The sequence below is a fragment of the Schistocerca cancellata genome, chromosome 3 (assembly GCF_023864275.1).
Source record: "Schistocerca cancellata isolate TAMUIC-IGC-003103 chromosome 3, iqSchCanc2.1, whole genome shotgun sequence".
In the NCBI taxonomy this organism is placed as follows: Eukaryota; Metazoa; Arthropoda; class Insecta; order Orthoptera; family Acrididae; genus Schistocerca; species Schistocerca cancellata.
The window spans coordinates 592283089-592302741 of NC_064628.1; the positions used below are offsets into that span (position 1 = coordinate 592283089).

Below are 19653 nucleotides of genomic sequence, written 5' to 3' on the forward strand. Positions count from 1 at the left end.
GGACTGGACCTAATATGGATCCTTGTGGAACACTCTGAGATATTTTTTTTTCAGTCAGAAAAATAATATGTGCCATTTGAAGAAATGCTAACTCTTTGCTTTCTGTTGGATAAGTAGGAGTTAAGCCATTGTACGGCACTGCCGCTAATGCCATACTTTTCAAGTTTGTAAACAAGCAATGCATGGTTTACGGAATCAAATGCTTTTGTGAGGTCACAGAAAATTCCTGCCACCTTATTTCTCTTGTCTAATGATGTGCTTATTTTCTCAGTGAAACTGTTTACTGCATCAATGGTGTTTTTACCATGCTGAAAACCAAATTGATTGTTTAGAATAACAGAATATTTTGCAATGAAGTTTTGGATTTGTGCAACAGCAAGTTTTTCAAATATTTTAGATAGGACTGGGAGAATGGAGATAGGGTGATAATTTCCCTTGATCTCTCTTGATCCCTTCTTCCGCCACTGAGTTGTTCCTTAAGAGAATCATAACTGGTGATGAGACGTGGGTCCATGGTTATGATGTTGAGACCAATGTGCAGTCTTCACAGTGTGTTGGGAAAGGTTCTCAAAGGCTGGAAAAAAAGCTCATCAGGTCAGGTCAAATGTCAAAGCCGTGCTGATTGTTTTATTTGATTTTGAAGGATTGGTTCACCATGAATTCTTGCCATAGGGACAAACTGTTAATTGATGGTACTATTGGGATGTGCTGTGGTGCGTGCAAGAAAATGTGAGAAGGAAATGACCTGAAATGTGGTGAGACTATTCATCGCTTTTGCATCACAATAATGTACCTACACACTCATCTCTGTTGGGGAGTGACCACTGCACAAAAAATGAAACACAGTGCTGCCTCATCCTCCATACTCTCCAAACCTGGCCCTGTGGATTTTTTTTCCAAAGTTGAAAGCTCCATTGAAAGGATGAATATTTGCAGTGATAGATGAGATAAAAGAAAATTTGCAGATAACACTTTGAATTATCCAGCAAGAGGCGTGCCAAGACTGCTTCTGGAAGTGGAAACGGCATTGAGAGTGATATATCAGTTGTGGAGGAGAGTATTTCAAAGGAGACCTGGGACAATAAGTAAAAGGTTAGCACAGAAAAATTTTGTAGCCAAAGTTCTGGAGGTTTTTGAACATTCCTTGTACACATTAGTGTTAGTTGTATTCTCAGCAATATGCCTGATGTCATTTTCAATTGCAAAATTGAATTTGCAGACAGAAACATTGTATGCTTTTTCAACTATAATTACTTTTCATCTTCACCAGGAGCTTTCTCCAAAGTATGTAAATCCTAAGCGACATTGCTGAGCCCTGCACTTGGTTTAAAGACACTAGTTGTGAGGAGTGCCTTTTAAGCTTTTACAGAAACATTGTAAAAAATATTTTATTACAAATCATTTACCTGTTTCTCAAGAAGTTCACATTTAAAGTTAATACATCTTTTCATGCATTCAAACCAACTCTGGAAACCTTTTCCCCTCTGATGTTGATACCTCAAAAATATGGTTGTGGAAGGATTCAGTAGCTTCTTGAGGTGCGCCAACGATATAAGTGGGGAAATAGAAATTGGGCAATACATCAGGTGAATATGGGCCATGAGCCATTAATTTGATGTTTTTCTCCATCAAATAATCAGTTGTTTGATGTGCTTTAAGATGCAGCCAGCAGTGTCATAATGGACAGTGGTGCGACACTTTTGCTTATTTTTTCCATATCGCACTGATGTCTTAAAGCAAGGAGTTTGTTGCGTACCATTTAGTATTAACTGTTATTAACTGCAGTTGGAGCCTCTAAAACAGTATTTGTGACAGGTTCAGAGAGAGAGATAGAGAGAGAGAGAGATAGAGAGAGAGAGAGATAGAGAGAGAGAGAGAGAGAGAGAGAGAGAGAAAATGATTAGTAAAAAAAACCTCTTTTGTTGGTCAAGTGATTATTTCAAAAATATAAACCACGTATGTAGGAAAATAACTTCCCTCGAGAAATTTTTGTTGATTTAAATTCATCTACGAACACCTAGATAGTTGATCACTGCTTAGTTTCCAGCTCATACAACTATATCCAAGTTTTGCCTCTTGTTAAGATTTTGTGTATCGATTTCTTCTTCTTCTTTTTCTTTAGTTTCCTTATGCTTTCAAGTTTCAGGGTTATATATGGTTTTCCTGAGTCGAATATTCTGAGCAGTTTCATACATCAGTAGATACAATTTTTTTTCTTTTGGTCAAATTGTGTGGAATCCATGAGCTGAATATCCATGCAAAACTCAATGTACTGTGGTCTTCCTTATGTCTAAGGAAGCCTCAATCTCAGGGTAAGTCACATGGCAGTGTTGCACACAGGATTGATGTTTTCAGAACAACAATCAGTTTTGTTTGAAATTATTAAAATTCATCATTGACAGAAGCACAACTGATGAAATTCTTTAAGCGAACTGTAAGCAGTTGAATGAAGTGATTCAAGGCATTGTTTTTGAGTTAGACATTTGTGAAAATTGTAAAAATTGTCCAACAAACAGCTTCAAGCAAAACTTCCATTTTTTCACAACACTGTTTCCTTAAACACTATTCTGCCAATTTGTGAGCTGATATTGTTGTAACGATGATAAATGGCCAATTACAAACAATAGTAATTTCACATGTCAGTCGCTTCATCTAATTGTCTTATGTGTAAAACTCACAAGGTGACTCTTGCTCCTATTAATCATCATCGAACAGTTCTGTACCACTTTGATTCCATTGGTGCTACCTATCATAAGACTTTCTCAGTCTTCGTAATCCATCTCTTTCAATTCTGTGTATGTTTTATGTTTCCTCTACTGTTAGCTTGTTTCTGTACTTGTTCGGCCTTTTGTCCATAATCTCCAAACTACTTAAGGAATTATAAATGATTATACTGAACTTATCAAACTTGCAGCATCTCCCAAATCTTTTCATGCCTTTTGGAACCTCAATTGCATCCAGACATTTGTAACATTACTACTGCCAGCTGCAGCTGGCATTTGTACTATGTATTAATCTACTTATTTTGTAGTGATATTGGCATTCACTGCCTTGTCCAAAATACCCAGTATCATTCTTCATTTAGGTTCATTACAAGATCCTACATGGAAATAATGTTGTCACTTGTTCAGCTGATTTTCATTACCTGTTCCTATGAATTATGTATTAGATTCTTCTCTATGAGCTAGAAAGAGTGGCCAAGCAAAATAATTCTTATTTTAAAAATAGTTTTGATTGTCTGTTACTATATGTAGTTCACTGAGGAACTGGTTAAATACTTTTAGTTGTGAGTAGGGAAAACATTTTCATTCTGTGTGATAAATATTGTTGCTATCAGATCATGATCATTTGTTAATGACAGTCATGGTAAGGGTGTAAATAAGCACACTGGACAAAAAGTTTGTGATCCCCCCACAGATACTCACACGAATAGCATATAAAACCTCTTTTAATCTATCCTGACACCAATCATTGGTTATTAAAACCCATAGATCTACCAAACAGTGGTGATGTTGATTACTGTATTTCACCTGTGGTTCTAACAATCCCAAACATTTTCTGTAGGATTAAAATTGGGAGCTGTAATGGGCAAATTGATGTGCTGTAGGGTATCTGAGTGTTCTTCAAACCAGAAGTGTTTGTGAGCAACTCAGTGAACACAGCTGTTGTCACCTTGGAAGAGAGAACTGACTATAGCTATTGTCAGCTTGGAAGAGAGAACTGACTGTAGCAAACTCATAAATGCCATGTAGAAGAAAGAGCAACACTTTGTCTGTCACCAAGGGTACTGAAATAAACATCCTGGTTCAAGTTTTCAGAAACTTGAGTGGTTTATGGTGTGAAAAACACCCCAAAAACACCACAGAACTACCTCCACCCTCAAAAGGAGCCTCCGAGCACTGTGAATTAAATGTCTCATTGGGCAAACAATGCACTTGATGCCACACATCATTTGAAAAGAGATGAAATCACGACTCGCCAGAGCACCCTCTTGCAATGTACCAAACTGCAAATATCCACTGCATGCAGTACCTCTCATAACGTTCACTCAAAGACTGATTCAGATGAATCTGTATTCACTGACAGTAGCAGTTGGGTTTGAAACCAGTTTTCTTTGACAAGGTGTGACACTTGTTTGCAGCCCCTGTTGGTTAGGATGTTCCTAAATCCTCTGTCCTTACATTGTGTCACGTGGCTGCAAGGGGGCACCATTCCTTGTGATAGACATCTTTGAGAGTCTACATTAATATAGCAATGAACAACCAACTTCATTCACTGTGAGGTCATGGACACATACAAACACGATAGCTCCTTTGTGCCGTAATGTCAGATCTCCATTTGACCCTCCTCACTGCACTGATCCCATACATCTGACTGGTACATACACATCATTCCACTGTCATGACTCGCAAAGCTGTGGAAGGTCACCTGACCAGCTCATTCCAGTTCCGTACTATCTACGATGCTCCAAAGGGAAAAACGTGTTTTTTAAAGTGGTGACTAATATTTTTACTGAAAAGCTTATTATTATGATAATTTTGAAACTATGATTTAATTGTAAGAAACAGATCTTCTGATGAAACTTCCTGGCAGATTAAAACTGTGTGCCAGACCGAGACTCGAACTCGGGACCTTTGCCTTTCGCGGGCAAGTGCTCTACTGACTGAGCTACCCAAGCATGACTCATGTCCCGTCCTCACAGCTTTACTTCTGCCAGTACCTCATCTCCTACCTTCCAAATTTTACAGAAGCTCTCCTGCAAACCTTGCAGAACTAGCACTCCTGAAAGAAAGGATATTGCAGAGACATGACTTAGCCACAGTCTGGGGTATGTTTCTAGAATGAAATTTTCACTCTACAACAGAGTGTATGCTGATACGAAACTTCCTGTGAGGACGGGACGTGAGTCGTGCTTGGGTAGCTCAGTCGGTAGAGCACTTGCCCGCGAAAGGCAAAAGTCCCGAGTTCGAGTTTCGGTCTGGCACACAGTTTTAATCTGCCAGGAAGTTTCATATCAGCACACACTCCGCTGTAGAGTGAAAATTTCATTCTAGATTTTCTGATTTTTACCAATAAAATTAGCAGTCATAAGCTGAGCAAATATTGCTAAACATGTCTGTTTTAAAACAACTATAGATCATGAATTCCTCTTCATGTGTCCTTTATTATCTGCAGAGAAAATGTTTGCTGCTTTTTTTATATTAGATTTAAGGATATACTCAATAATAAATGCTGTCACAACAACTGTGATTAATTCACGTTAAAATATTCTTTATATAAACTGCTGTAGCTGCTGCTTGGCTTCATATTACATGTGAAATTAGTAATAATTAAATATTATAAAAGTTATGTATCTCGAACAAAATATATGGTTGTCACAAAAAATAGCTTAAACTTTTCACAAGAATGTTATATTGTTGTAAACTCAATATAAAACTGCCGTTATTACAGTGTGATGACAAGCCATGTAAAGGATAGATTCCTACTCACTATATGGAGGAGACACTGGATTGCAGTCAGGCACAACAAAAAGACTACTATACATTTGAGCTTTCAGCTAAAAAGCATTTTTCTGATGTAGAAAACAAACAAACAAACAAACACACACACACACACACACACACACACACACACAGAAATATCAATTTGTTCTTTTGCCCATGATTTATTTGATATAGCATTGGTATTCATTTTATATGTGGATACACTAATAATTCAAGAGTTACAAAGAACAATAATTTATTTCCAACATATGGCATTACAGTGCACCTTGGTTTACTTGTTGTAGTATATTTTACTCACAGTTTATCTTTTCTTTCTCACTCACCCCTCTGTAGTTGCCTACCTCCAACTGTCTACATGCTGTTGCTATGATTTTCTCAACAATGCTGGAACCAATTATCTCTTGGTGGTTTTGGTTGGTTAATTATAATTTTGATATCTATTTACCAATTCCTAGTCATTTAATTTTCTGTTCTCATTGCCATGTGCACTGCCTGGTCACAGCAGAAGTCTCTATTTCCAGCTATATTCTGGTATGAAAACGCTTGAAGAGTTGATACGCGAAAGAACTCTTAAATGATGCTTGATTCATGTGAGGAAGAATACATTAGATAAAAGTGGTTTTATGATTGATATCAGGAATTTACATTAGACAGAATAGTGCAACATCTGTGTCCTCTGAGTCCTGATGACGACTGCAGAGATCACTGTTGAAAACTTGAGTATTTTATTCAAAATCACACAGCTTAAAAACTGAGAAGATTGTTTTCAGCACAAAATCTTGATCATATAGCCTATAACAATTCCTGATCATGAACTATACAGAACTATGGAGAATAATCACCACCATTCATTGGCTATAGGTCAAACCTGATATGGTAGTAGAAGCAACCTGTTAAATGACTACTTTTTAAATGGGCATGACATTGTGGAGTGGTTTTGCTGAAAACTTCTCTGTGCCACTCCCCTCTTAAATCATTATCCCCAGTACCATCGGGTCATTACTGAGCAGTAATGGGTTTTACTTTGAAAAACCAGTTTTTTGTCGACATTAGGACAGGAGTAGCCAAAAATTCAGCATGCAAGTAGTGCTCTTGCACTCATGTGTAGCTCTTTTGCCTGGCTGCACACGTCCCTCTCCACAATGCCATGCTGTCTGAGCATGAGGAGGGGAAAGAGGGGGAAACTGCAAATGGGCCATATTTAGAATACAATGCTGTCACATTGTGGTTGGCTTGGTATCATATGTCATATTTCTCAGCAACATACATCACAAACAAAACAAATCTTCACTATTTTTAATTATTTTTGGAGTGCTGAAGACATAATGTAATTTTTGTCCGGTACAAACTGTCAGCATTAGGACAGGTGCAGAAAGTTTCACAGAATTCTACATTCAAGTTGCCATATAGTCGTGACTCATAATTGGGGGAAAAAATCTTTCACACAAACAAATTGGTCAAAATATTTTATTACATTTGAAACCTTATTAGGGAGATATAGAAACTCTTATGGACCTCCTGGGCTTTTACAATATAAAAGAATTTAAATGAAAATTACATTGCAGATCAATCAGTTCCCTGTGTACTTGCACAGGGGTGCTTTCAACTGAAACAACAAACGGTCTCAAAACCAGCTTGAAAAGAGATGTAAGATTGGCAGTGTCCTCACAACATTTAGAAAACTATCTTTGTCATTCTTTCAAGGTCACAATGAATTCGTTAAACCTCATGCCTTCTTTAACATCAGTGAGCTTAGGGAAATGGACAGACTTTTGGCAGAAACTGACCCTCTCGCAATGTGATTTTGTTTTTAAATGCTTCTCCATCAAATCAAAAATAAGTTGTTTCTCATGTTGCAATATGTTACTGTGGCAGTGTGCAGTCAGGTCCACTTAAAAGGCAAGATCTGCAATCCATTGCAGATGTTCTAATTTTTGTTCTTGCTTTGCTTTTCCTTCATAAATTCAACAACAGTAGATTTTTAAATGGAAAAATCATTCCAGACATGTCCCTGGAATTAACCAACATGCTTTGTTGTACGCTAATATGCAAGTCTCCATATTTTTCTTCTAATTCCATCAAGAACTGTTGCAACTGACAGTGGAATAATGCGTGTGATTTCAGAAAATTTAATATTTGTTTCACAAATTCATCAAGGGGTCCATGCCTAACAATTTAGCACAAAGTGCTTCTTGCTGTACAGAACAATGAATCCCATCTGTTGATAATTGTAATAAGTTTTTGCTTTTCATCATCAACTAAATCTTTAAAGTCTTTCTGCATAGTGTTGCAGAGTAACTGCATAGTAAATTTGCAGTACCCGTTGATTATGTGACTGCTTTATAGATACTGATAATTCTCATTCTTCTCTTCCGTCATTCACATTCATTTTTAAAGATGTATGAAGATAGATTGCTGGACTGCCACTTTTTGTGCAGACAGCCATTGGGCCTGAGAACTTCCCTTATACCACAAACAGATAGTGAAGGGTAAACAGTGCTGACACCATGATTCAGTCAAACTGAAGAATGCCATGCCAACTGAAAAATGCTGCACTGCAATGCAAATCGAATGTCATGTTGTAGAGTACTTCTGAGAAGAACTGAGGAAAGCCGAGACAGGCCAAGTTTTGATCCACACACAAGTTGCATATTGTGCTCATGTAGAATTTTGCGTTATGTTGTTGAACTTGAATTAGAAATTGTAGCTTCATAATAAATAGCCCGATAAGCATAGGATTCTGTCCAGAAATTTTCAGACATCAAATTTATCCATATGTTCAAAGCTGGGGATAGGATTTATCGTAATAACCAAAAAGGAGGAGAAGGTAACAGTGTAGATAAAAGATATACAAAAATTTGTTCAACATGCTATCTAGACTGATAATAGTGCATTCTTCAGGTTTAAATTTGAAATTCTTCAAACATTCTGCCCCCATATCTCCCCCCCCCCCCCCCCCCCCCCCCCCCCCCTCTCTCTCTCTCTCTCTGTCACACTGCTTTACCATACTGAACTGATCTCTCGTTTATCGTTAATATTTATTATGTGTTATGGATACAAGATTTTGTATTATTACTGTAGAACACTTTTTACATAAAAAACGTTTTTGATGTGCAATTGTGCTATGTTGCAGGTAGAAGACTATTGTCCAGACCAACTGTTGAACCGGCAGTATTTCTTTTCCTAGCAGCATCAGCAGTATCAAGCACAGTCACACAGACATTATTCTTGCAACGTGTATGTGAAGAAGATTTGGGTTACAATGCAACTGTGTGCTCTCACCTCGATTCCACTAATAATACTTCAGAACAACCTCATACTGCTAGCCTGCTCATGAGCAAGACTTTACTGGAAACTTTGTTGCCAGCTACACTAACCCTTTTCTTGGGCCCCTGGAGTGACCGACATGGCCGAAAACCTCTGCTTCTCTTCCCCTTGATAGGTAAGTGTGATATGATAGTAATATGAAGTTAGTTTAATGTAGGGTTTACTGTGTGAAAATATATTGCTAGAAACTGAGTGTCAGAGGTGATATACATCAGTGGGAAAACCATGTGGAAAAGGATTACTGCAAGCTTGGATTTTGATAAAGAATTTCTTCAAAGAACCAAAAATGTCTCCTTCTCCTTCCTACCCCCCACACACAAAGCTGTAACACTCTTTCAGGATTATAGTTTTATGCAGCTGGTATTATGGTAATAACAGTCTATATATGGACATTAATTAGTTATTAGTCTTGTTGACTTCTTGATCATTAATGACTCTTTATTTTATGTTATCTATGGTTTTTCTGATTCTATTAAGATAAACGTTTGAATGGCTCTGTGGGAAAGAGATTATCGATTTCCTATCCCATCCTTGTTCTACCCAGGCTTGTGCTCCAGCTCTAATGACCTCAGTGTAAATGGGCTGTAAAACCCCAATCATGTGTCCATTCAGTTTTGAAAAACTTTTGTAGCTGTGTTTTTAGACTTGACTATCATTTATATTGCATGTAAATAAAATGACACAAAATTGTTAAGGCTTTCGTGGCCACTTGTTGACAAACTGCCTATTGGCTTCTGTCTCGGGTTCTTCGGCCGACGTTCATCTAATGATTTTTCTGACATTTTGCCAGCACGAGTGGCTGGCATTGTCAAAGCTTCACCCTCCACTGCCGGTGGTGAACTGGAGCTGAGCTCGCGGCCGCTGGCTGTGTGTACCTGGCGCGCCAACGTCCGAGGGCTTCTCCACGGTTGTTTCCGGTGCAGTTCTCCTCTTGCTACCTGCGATGGTCTTTCGCTGCAGTACGGGAAGCCAGGATCCATTTACCTTAAGGCTTTCCTCTTTCTTGTTCAAACTGTTCGTGTGTTTTTGTATTTCTACAGCTTCTCTGAACATGCGCGTGTCATAGTGCTTCTCTACAGCCAGAACTTGCAAACCTAAGGTGTGGTACAGGTACATCGATGATACTTTCGTGGTGTGGAGCCATGGTGAAGAACAGCTCGGTGACTTCCTAAGACACTTGTACAGCCTCCATGCCAGCATAACATTTACCATGGAAGTAGAAAAGGACAAGAAACTGCCATTTCTAGATGTGCTGGTCACAAGGGACGGCGAAAACCTGGGACACAGCGTGTATTGAAAACTGACACACACGCACCGATACCTGCACAAACTGTCAAACCACCACCTGAGCCAGAAAAGAGGCATGATCAGTACGCTCGTAACGAGAGCAGGACGAATATGTGAGCTGCAACACCTCAAACGAGAAATGAAACACCTGGAAACTGTCCTGAGGGGCAATGAGTACTCCACAAATTATATTAGAAGTGTAACAGAGCCAAACACTCAGCGAAGTAAGGAACCACAAAAAGAAATGTCGGGTATGGCCTTTCTGCCATACATTCCCAGAGTGACAGACATAATCGACCGTATATTGCGCAGACATGGCGTAAAGATGATTTTCAAACTGACAAGGGAGATCAAAGAGTCTCTTAGATCAGCAAAGGAGAAAACAGACCCACTTGCAATGTTGGCAATATACTGTATACTATGCACATGTGGAAAAGTTTATGTCGGAATGACTGGACGATCTATTAACACCAGGATCAAAGAGCATAAGCGACATTGCAGGTTGGGGCAGGTGGAGAAATCGGCAGTGGCAGAGCATGCACTGAATGAGACCGACCACATAATAAAATTTGCTGATACGGAAGTTCTGGCTGTAGAGAAGCACTATGACACGCGCATGTTCAGAGAAGCTGTAGAAATACAAAAACACACGAACAGTTTGAACAAGAAAGAGGAAAGCCTTAAGGTAAACGGATCCTGGCTTCCCATACTGCAGTGAACGACCGTTGCAGGTAGCAAGAGGAGAACCGCACCGGAAACGACCGTGGAGAAGCCCTCGGATGTTGGCGTGCCAGGTACATATAGTCTGCGGCCGCGAGCTCGGCTCGAGTTCACCACCGGCAATGGAGGGTGAAGCTTTGACTATGCCAGCCACTCGTGCTGGTGAAACGTCAGAAAAATCGTTAGATGAATGTCGGCCGAAGAACCCGAGACAGAAGCCAATAGGCAGTTTGTAAATAAAATGAAATTGTCAATCAAGAACTTATCAATAGAGAGCTTGCAAAGTGTGTTGTTCAGAGTGAATGTGTGTCTGTATCTGTGTGTGTGTGTGTGTGTGTCAGATACAGATAAATCATGTGCCTTGGTAATTCAAAACTTGAATACTAACTTCATTAAGTGGAATCTCAGTTATTACAAGGGTTGTTGAAGATTTTGACATGGTTACCACACAAAGTTTGTGTGAAGAGATTCATACTACATAATAAGTTGCGTTCAATGTAAGAAGCCCTGTCATTTACCAAAGTATGTTGATGTGTAGTGGATGAAGTTGAGACAACTGTATTGGAATTTGAAAATTAAGTGTATTAATCAAAACAAAATCTTTCTTTCATTTGCATAAAAATTGTGATTACTGTTACATATTGCTTAAATAATTTACATAGAACTTTAATTAGGTATTTGTACAGCCAAGTTGACTTGAAACACATTTAGTGTCTTTTTCCTTCTTATTTGATAACATTGTGATAATATTAAATGGCAAAATGCAAGCCATCAAATTTTTTTATTAAATTACTGTTCTCTGCTTAGTGTATGCTGCTGAAAATAATTTGATGTCAGACAAGCTCTTTACAATGTAAAAGAATAGCTTCAGTTCTTCAGATTACAGCTTCTGGCTACTGGAATACCATCAGCAGTATGTCCTGTCTCCATTCCATGAGACTGTGGGGTGGTTTGGGATTAACTCAAGAAATTGGCACATAGCATGGTGATCGAGGACTTTGCACTAGAAATTGTTCTCACCTTGATAGACAAATACTGGCGATGAAATCTTTTTCTACTGCTAAGATTTGAATGAGCTAGCTCTAGATCAAGAATCACCACAATGGTATGCATTAAATATCGTATGTCAAAGTGGGAGGCTGTGCCTTGTATGATAGTCCTATTTCATCGCTGGATAGCCCAACTCCTACAACTCATTCTTCAGTTTAGCCAGCTATAAACGTCTCCAGTTCTGAAACCTTCTGTTATCAGTAGATTTTCTTTGCACATGTGTCTGCTGCTGGCTGTGATACAAAAGTAATTTTATTAATTGTTAGCTTATAGAGGTTGCTCATTTTCAGTTTTCTTTCCAATTATGCTTTCATTATATGACACCCAGTGCAAAATTCTCCACAATTATTCTCTGAAATGCACAATCTCATATTGTAAGCTGGATAAAGGCCTCCTTCAGACATCTCTAGACATTATGGTCTTCAGCCATAGGCATCCATATTGCTCCGGTATGCTTTGTAATGTCTCCTTCCCACCTTTCATTATGGCATCATCTCTGACTTCTCTTATCAGTCTGAATCTAGTAAAGAACTTTCATCGTCCATCTACCAGTTATTCACCACCCCACTAGTCTTTCAAACCTCCAGTTAAGTCTCACTGTGGCCATAATTAAGCCTGTCACTTCTGGCTGTTTCCTGACATGATCCTTTATTTTCCTCTCTTACTAATCATGGACCTTATCATGATGAGAAGGCTTGCAGACCTCAACAATGTGGATAGCAGTATCGTAGATACATCCACACCAGCGAGTTATCTGTGGAGAGGTCAAACTAATGTATGGTTGTTGAAGAGAGGCAGCAGCCTTTCAATTGTTGCAGATGAATAATGTGGATGATTAACTGATCTATCTTTGTAACATTAACTAACTTGACCTTGCTATGCTGGTACTGTGGCACTGCTAAAATCAAGGGCAAACCATAACATTTTCAGAGGGTACCCAGCACTATAGTATCTTTTAATGATAATGGCATCCTCTTAGATAAAGTATTGCGGAAGTAAAACAGTCCCCAGTACATATCTTTAGACAGGGATGACTCAGCAGGATGTTGTTATCAGAAAAGTAATTGTTGCAATATACTAACATGAATTATGAACAGAAGGAGGAAACAATCTGTAGAAGCTGATCTTTGTTCCAAAGAGATGTTGGAATGTGTGAGACAATGCTGACCATGCAACTCATCTGAGAAGACAGAGTGAAGAAAGACAAACCCAAATTTATAGCATTTGCAGATTAAGAAAAAGTTTTTTGTAGTTTAGAGTGAGTTACACTTCAATATTCTGAATTTATCAGAGATAAAATTACAGGGACAAAAGGCTACCTACAACCTGTACAGAAACCAGGCTGCAGTTATATGGCTCAAAGGACAGGAAAGGGAAGCAGTAATTCAGAGTAGTTTCAAACAGCATTGCTCTATCTCTCATCATACTCAGTCTGTACACAAAGTTGGTAGTGAAAGAAACCAAAGAGAAATTTGGAAATGGAATTAAGATTTAGGAAGAAGAAATAAAAACATTGAGGTTTACTGATGATACTGTATTCCTGTCAGAAATGACAAAGGACTTGGAAGATCAGTTGAACACAGTTGATAATGCTTTAAGAGAGTGAAGAGGTTGTAAGCTGAAAACCAACAGACGTAAGGGAGTACAGTGGAATATTGCTTAACAAGCACATCCCATAATGTGCAATTCGCATAATGAGCAAAACAAGTTGTAAAAAAATGACTCGATTAATGAGTGATGTTTCGCATAACAAGTGACAACAATTTATCGATTTAGTGTAATGTCATCAGCCGTTCACATGTGGTGGGGGAAATGTTCAGCAATATGAAGAGCTTTCATTGTCAGCAGCAGCATATGAACAATGTCTTTAGTACATACTGCAGTCTGGGTTTAGCTCTCATTCTGCTACCATCTTAGTGTAGCTTGTGATCTCACATTTTTTGAAAACTTATGTTCACACAGTGCTTTTTTGTGTGCAAATTTAAATAACCTTCATAGAAATGTCCCCAAAGATAAAGCCACAAGAGGATGGCTGTAAGAGAAAGAAAAAGAAATGTAAAATCATTGAAGAACATGAATGTGGTGTGAGCATTGCTGATTTAGCGTACAATTGGTTTAAATCAACTATTTGCACTATTCTCAGGAACGAGGACAAGATTAAGGACATAGGTGCTTCAAAGAGAGTGACTGGAGTATCTAAACAACAGTTTCATATTATGGATGATATTGAAAGGTTGCTCCGTATATGGATAAATGAAAAGCAATTGCAAGGTAACACTATTAATGAGAAAATTATTTGTGAGAAGGCAAGAATGATTTTCGCTGGTGTCATTAAGAAGATGCCAGGATCATCAGTGGTCGAAGAAGTGGTTAAGGGAAACCTTGGGTGGTTCGAGAAGTTTAAGAGGATAACCAGCATCCACAGCATTGTGAGGCATGGTGAAGCTGCCAGCTTTGACACAAAGGTAGCAGAGAACTTCATCATCAGCTTCAAGATGTGTGTAGATTTTGATGGTTATCTGCCGCAACAGGTTTTTAATTGTGACGAGATGGGTCTGTTCTGGATAAAGATGGCAAAGAATACCTTTATAACAGCCGAGGAGAATGCATTGCCCGGTCACAAGCCAATGAAAGACCATCTCACACTGCTATTCTGTGCCAATGCAAATGGCAGTTTAAAAGTTAAACCGCTGCTTGTTTACCATTCAGAAAGTCCGTGAACCTTCAAGAAGTGTAAAATCCAGACCAGCAGGTTAAATGCGATGTGGAGGTCCAACAACAAGGCTTCAGTGACACATTATGTTTTTTGTGATTGGATCAATGAAGTGTTTGGTCCTTCAGTAAAATACGTTTTGCTTGAGATTAATATGCCATTCTGTTTCTTGCCTGTTATGGACAGTGCTCCTGCCCATTCTCCAGGCCTTGAAGAATTTCAGCTCATCAACATCCAATTTCTGCCTCCCATCACCACTCTGTTACTCCAGCATATGGACCAGCAGATTATTTGTAATTGTAAGAAGCTTCACACTAAAGCACTTTTCAGGCATTGCTTTGAGCTGACTGAAGCTACCAATCTCAGTCTCAGAGAGCTCTGGAAATACCACTTCAACATCATTGCCTGCATCAAGATGATCAAAAAGGCATGGGAAGGGGTTACCAAGAGAATTCTCACTCCTGCTTGGAAGAAGATTTGACTGGAGTGCATTGTCAAATGTGACTGTGAGACATTTGAGTTAGTACTTATAGAGCCTGTAGTCAATGAGATTATGTCTTTGGCCAAGAGCATGGGATGAGAAGTGGATAAAAATGATATCGATGAGCTTGTGGAAGCTCACAGCCAGGAAATGACCACTGAAGAGTTTATGGAGCTGCAGTGTGTTTCACAGCAGGAAGTTGGGAGAGGAGTTGTTCAGAGGAGGAGGAGGAGGAGGAGGAGGAGGAGGAGGCATTAACAGCAAAGCAGAAATCTTCTGGCACAGTGAGAGAAATTCTGAAAGCATGAGAATTGGTTGCATCATACATTGAAAATCATCACCCCAATAAAGCAGAGTCTGCATGCTCTTTAAATTTATTTGATGATAGTGCTGTGTTGGATTTTCACCAAGTGTTGAAGTGTTGGTAGAAACAAATGACTATAGATAGCTTCGTAGTAAAAAAAGAATTAGTTATATATTGTGAATAATAATAAAGTACTTAATACTGTATGATTAATTTTCTTTGAATAAATGGCATGAATAAGATAAAACTTGAAGTACTTTTTCTGCACTGAATGCGTTATTGTGTTTTACATTAATTTATACAGGATTAATTGTTTCACTTAACAAGTGTTTTGTACTATGAGTAAGACTCTGGAATGAATGATACTTGCTTTGCAAGGTTCCACTGTAGTAATGGAGTGTATTCAAATTAAATTAGGCAATGCTGAGGGAATTAGGTGAGGAAATGAGACACTAGAATTAGTAGATGAATTTTGCTATTTGGTCATCAAAATAACTGACAACGGTATAAGTTTAGAGGATGTAAAATGGTATATGGCAATAACAAGAAAAAAATTATGAAAAAGAGAAATTTATTAACGTAAAATATAAGTGTAACTATTAGAAACTCTTTTCAGAAAGTTTTTGTGTACCTTGTATGGACGTGAGATATCGTCAGTAAACAATACAGACAATAAAAAAGTAGAAGATTTTGAACTATGTTGTTAGAGATAAATTCTAAAGTTTATATGGGTATACTGAGTAACTAATGAAGAGACATTGCACCAAATTAGGGAAAAAAGAACTGTATGCCATATCTTGAATAAGAGGAGGGAAAGGTTGATCACAGGGCACATCCTGGGGCATCAAGGAATTGTTAGTTTCTTAACTGAGGGAGTGTGGGGCATAAAAATTTAGGTGAATGACTAAGACTTGACTACAGTAAACAGGTTAAAGTAGGTATGGGCTGCAGCAGGTATGCAGACATTTTGAGAAGTGCACAGGATAGTGCAAAGAGCTGCATCAAACCAGAGTTCAGACTGAAGATCATGACAGCAACATTGTCCTGTCTCTCTTAGTAATTCCAAATATTCATCTCTCCATTCATAAATGAACAGCTCTTAGAACATGAAAATTTTTCAAATTAAGAGCCCCTGTATTACTTCTGTAAGTAAAAACTAGGAATACACAATGATTGTAAACATCAGATTTCAAGAACATACTGGGAACTCTGTACAGGATGGTTAAGAGAGTCTAGTTCCAGTTTCCACAGTTTTGACTTGAAACCACATTTGTTATTCCGATATATTTATGTGTGCTGTTTTAACATTGGCCAATAGGCTTGTCACATTGGTAATAACAGTTCCTGTCAGATCATCAAAGTTAAGCACTCTTGGGCTTGGCTAGCAGTTGGATGGGTGACCTCTGGGTCTATGGAGCGCTGTTGGCAAGTGTGGTGCACCTGGCCCTGGTGAGGCCAGTTTGGGAACTACTTGACTGAGAAGTAGCAGCTCCAGTCACGAAAACTGACAATGGCCAGGAGAGCAGTGTGTTGACCCCTGACCGCTTCATATCTGCATCCAAGATGCGTTTCGGCTGAGGATGACATAGTGTTCAGTTGGTACCATTGGGCTTTCTGAGACCTGTTAGGATGGAATTTTTAGCTTTAACACAGTCTAAACTGGAAGTGGGGTGGAGCAAGACTGCCTCCCTTTGACCACAAATGAAGTAGCATGTATGTATTAAAATACAGTTTTAAGTCAGAGCTATGGAAATTGGACTTAGGTGCCTTTACTTCTCATGTGTAAAACTTAGTTTTGAAAATTGTATTTAGTTTACTAAAAGCACTATAGGCAAATTTTACTCTTCTTTTGCCATTTTCCTTGGCCATTCAGTCGTAGCTACTCTAAATATCAAAACATGTCATCTAGTTGAATATAAAGTTTTTGTTTTGATAAGTTTATTACATATTATTTTAGTCATATGTTAATTGATTTTTGAGCTTACTTTCAACTTTTCTGTATTTATATCTTCCATTTGTTATTGAAGTTTATGTCGAATAAAAGCAACAGTGCATAAAAATTATCAAAATGGAGTTGGCTTATCTTCATTTCATTAACACATATTCTGTCTCTTTTTTTTCTAATTTAGGACTCTTATACCTGCCTCTAGAGTGCGTTGGGGAGGATGACAGTTCAAATACATGTCCAACCACCCAGATCTAGGTTTCTTGTGATTTCCCTAAATCACTGTAGGCAAATGCCAGGATGGCTCCCTTAAAAAGGTGCGGCTGATTCTTTTGCCCATCCTTCAAACAATCTGAGCTGATGCTCTGCCTCTAATGACCTTGATGCTGAAGGGACATTAAACCCTATTCTTCCTTTATTCCTCCCTTCCTCTGGAGCTGCTGCAAATGTTCTTGGTGATACTATGCTGTGTCCTTGACTCATATTTCAATTCTAAATTTCTTGTTGTGTTGGTGAAATCTAATAGAAGGTGAAACATACTTATTGCTACATGCTTGGGTTGTACACCTTTATGTTGTGGTTATGGTCAGTGGCTGCCACTGTGCAGATCATTGGCTAAATACCTTCCTCCAGCAATTACTTGTGGCTTAACAGTTCTTATTTATGGAAGCTTTTGGGACTTACATGTCAATTAAACATTGTAATTTAGTAGAACATTCTAGGTATGTACACATAAGAGCGTTGCCTGATGAGGCAGGTATAACAGCTCTGTATATGACTTCATGTATTTTCTATAAACTTGCTTTCAGTGCAAAAAGCTAGTTCTTGTTGAGAAATTAGCTCTCATAGCTGGTACTCAGTTTCAGATCCTACATGACAAAACTGAACAGGGATGTTGGAAATCTCAGACATCAGCATAACTGGATAAAAGCTATCATCTTCATTAATAGGAAAGTAAATATAACAGCCAGTACATTCCTCTTATGGTCTTATGGTTCACATTGTCCAACTATCAATGGAGAAAAAGGAAATGTGTGTGAGTGTGTGTGTGTGTGTCAGATGCACAGCAGGCATCCAGTTGTGTTTCTGGGAGATGATGACCAGGTTCCAACTAAATAGCTAAAAAGATTTGATCCTGTCCCTGAATGCATCTGGTAGTAAAAGAAACTGTATCATCTAACACCTAATTATATCTGGATGGTATAGCCCAGCGGTGGTTTGAGAACAACAAGGGAAAGCTCAGGAGCTGGGACAAATCTCACATGGAAATTAAAAAAAAAAAAACGTTTATCAACAATCAGTGGGGGTGACAGAGCCAAAGAGAAACTGAAGAATGAGTCTTAATCCAGGAAACATGACATAATCATATAACTGGCCTATCATAATTAATAGTGAAAGCTGAGACCTGTGAAAATATAATTGAAACCAGAACTTTTCTATCCTCCTCTGCATAGTTAGTTTATGATAATTGGACTGGTGACATCATAGAAGGCTAGTGGAACGAAACAGGCAATTCCAAAGGTAAATGACAACAGAGGTTAATCCATGACAAATTCAGAGTGTAGCAAATTCATCTTAAGCACATACAACAATCTAGGGAGCAATTCAAACCACAAATGTAAATCAAGCAAGGTCAAATCCCTCTTAGTGCATAGCTAAAGGCTTCAGTGACTAGCAAGAGATTGCTGGCAATAGCCAGACTATGTGGAATTTAGTAGTAAACATTTGTCAGAGGGTGGTGCAACCTCATGTATTGGCTGTAACTGAAGTGCCATGTTTGGGCACAAGCCACAACTGTTGCCTGAACCTTGAGTATCTCTGATAAGTCATCTCTTTCGATAATCAGGCTAGGTAGGCAATATGAATTGCTGTTGGACACCAAAAAATGTTTCAGTAAATATGGGCATGCAAATGAGTTGTGAGTGTGGGAAAACTCAGTCAGTGTTGTTCTAACCTGCTCTCAGAATCTATTGCAGTGCAACATCATGGACCTACCATTAGTAATATTTAATGCGAAAACTCTGGCAGAATATTATTGTAAAAAAAAAGTTGTTTATAAAATTTCTTAATTTTTGTGAGTGTACAACTTGATGTTCTCTTAAACTTAGTTCAATCTTATATTGAATTTTTATGAAGTGTATCACCACTGTTAGCGGTGGACAATGCAGTAATACTGCCAGAATAACATTATTAAAGAAAGGAAAGGCAAGAGCTTTTCACTGTTGATTACAAATTCTTCATGAAAGATTCTGCAACTCTATTGAAGTTTAAATTTATCCTTTATTTCACTGTTTTAGTTGTGCATTCTTTTTATGATTGCTG

General features: G+C 38.3%; 1 protein-coding gene across 2 annotated transcripts in view; it reads left to right on the forward strand.

The window, feature by feature from the left end:
- Positions 1-19653, forward strand: part of LOC126175459 (proton-coupled folate transporter-like) — a 254716-nt gene that overhangs the window by 121361 nt on the left and 113702 nt on the right. For both annotated transcript variants that reach the window (XM_049922264.1, XM_049922263.1), the window contains one exon: positions 8638-8946. In XM_049922264.1, coding sequence (XP_049778221.1) covers positions 8838-8946 — 109 coding nt within the window. In that variant the 5' untranslated portion in view covers positions 8638-8837. The remainder of the gene's footprint in view (positions 1-8637; positions 8947-19653) is intronic.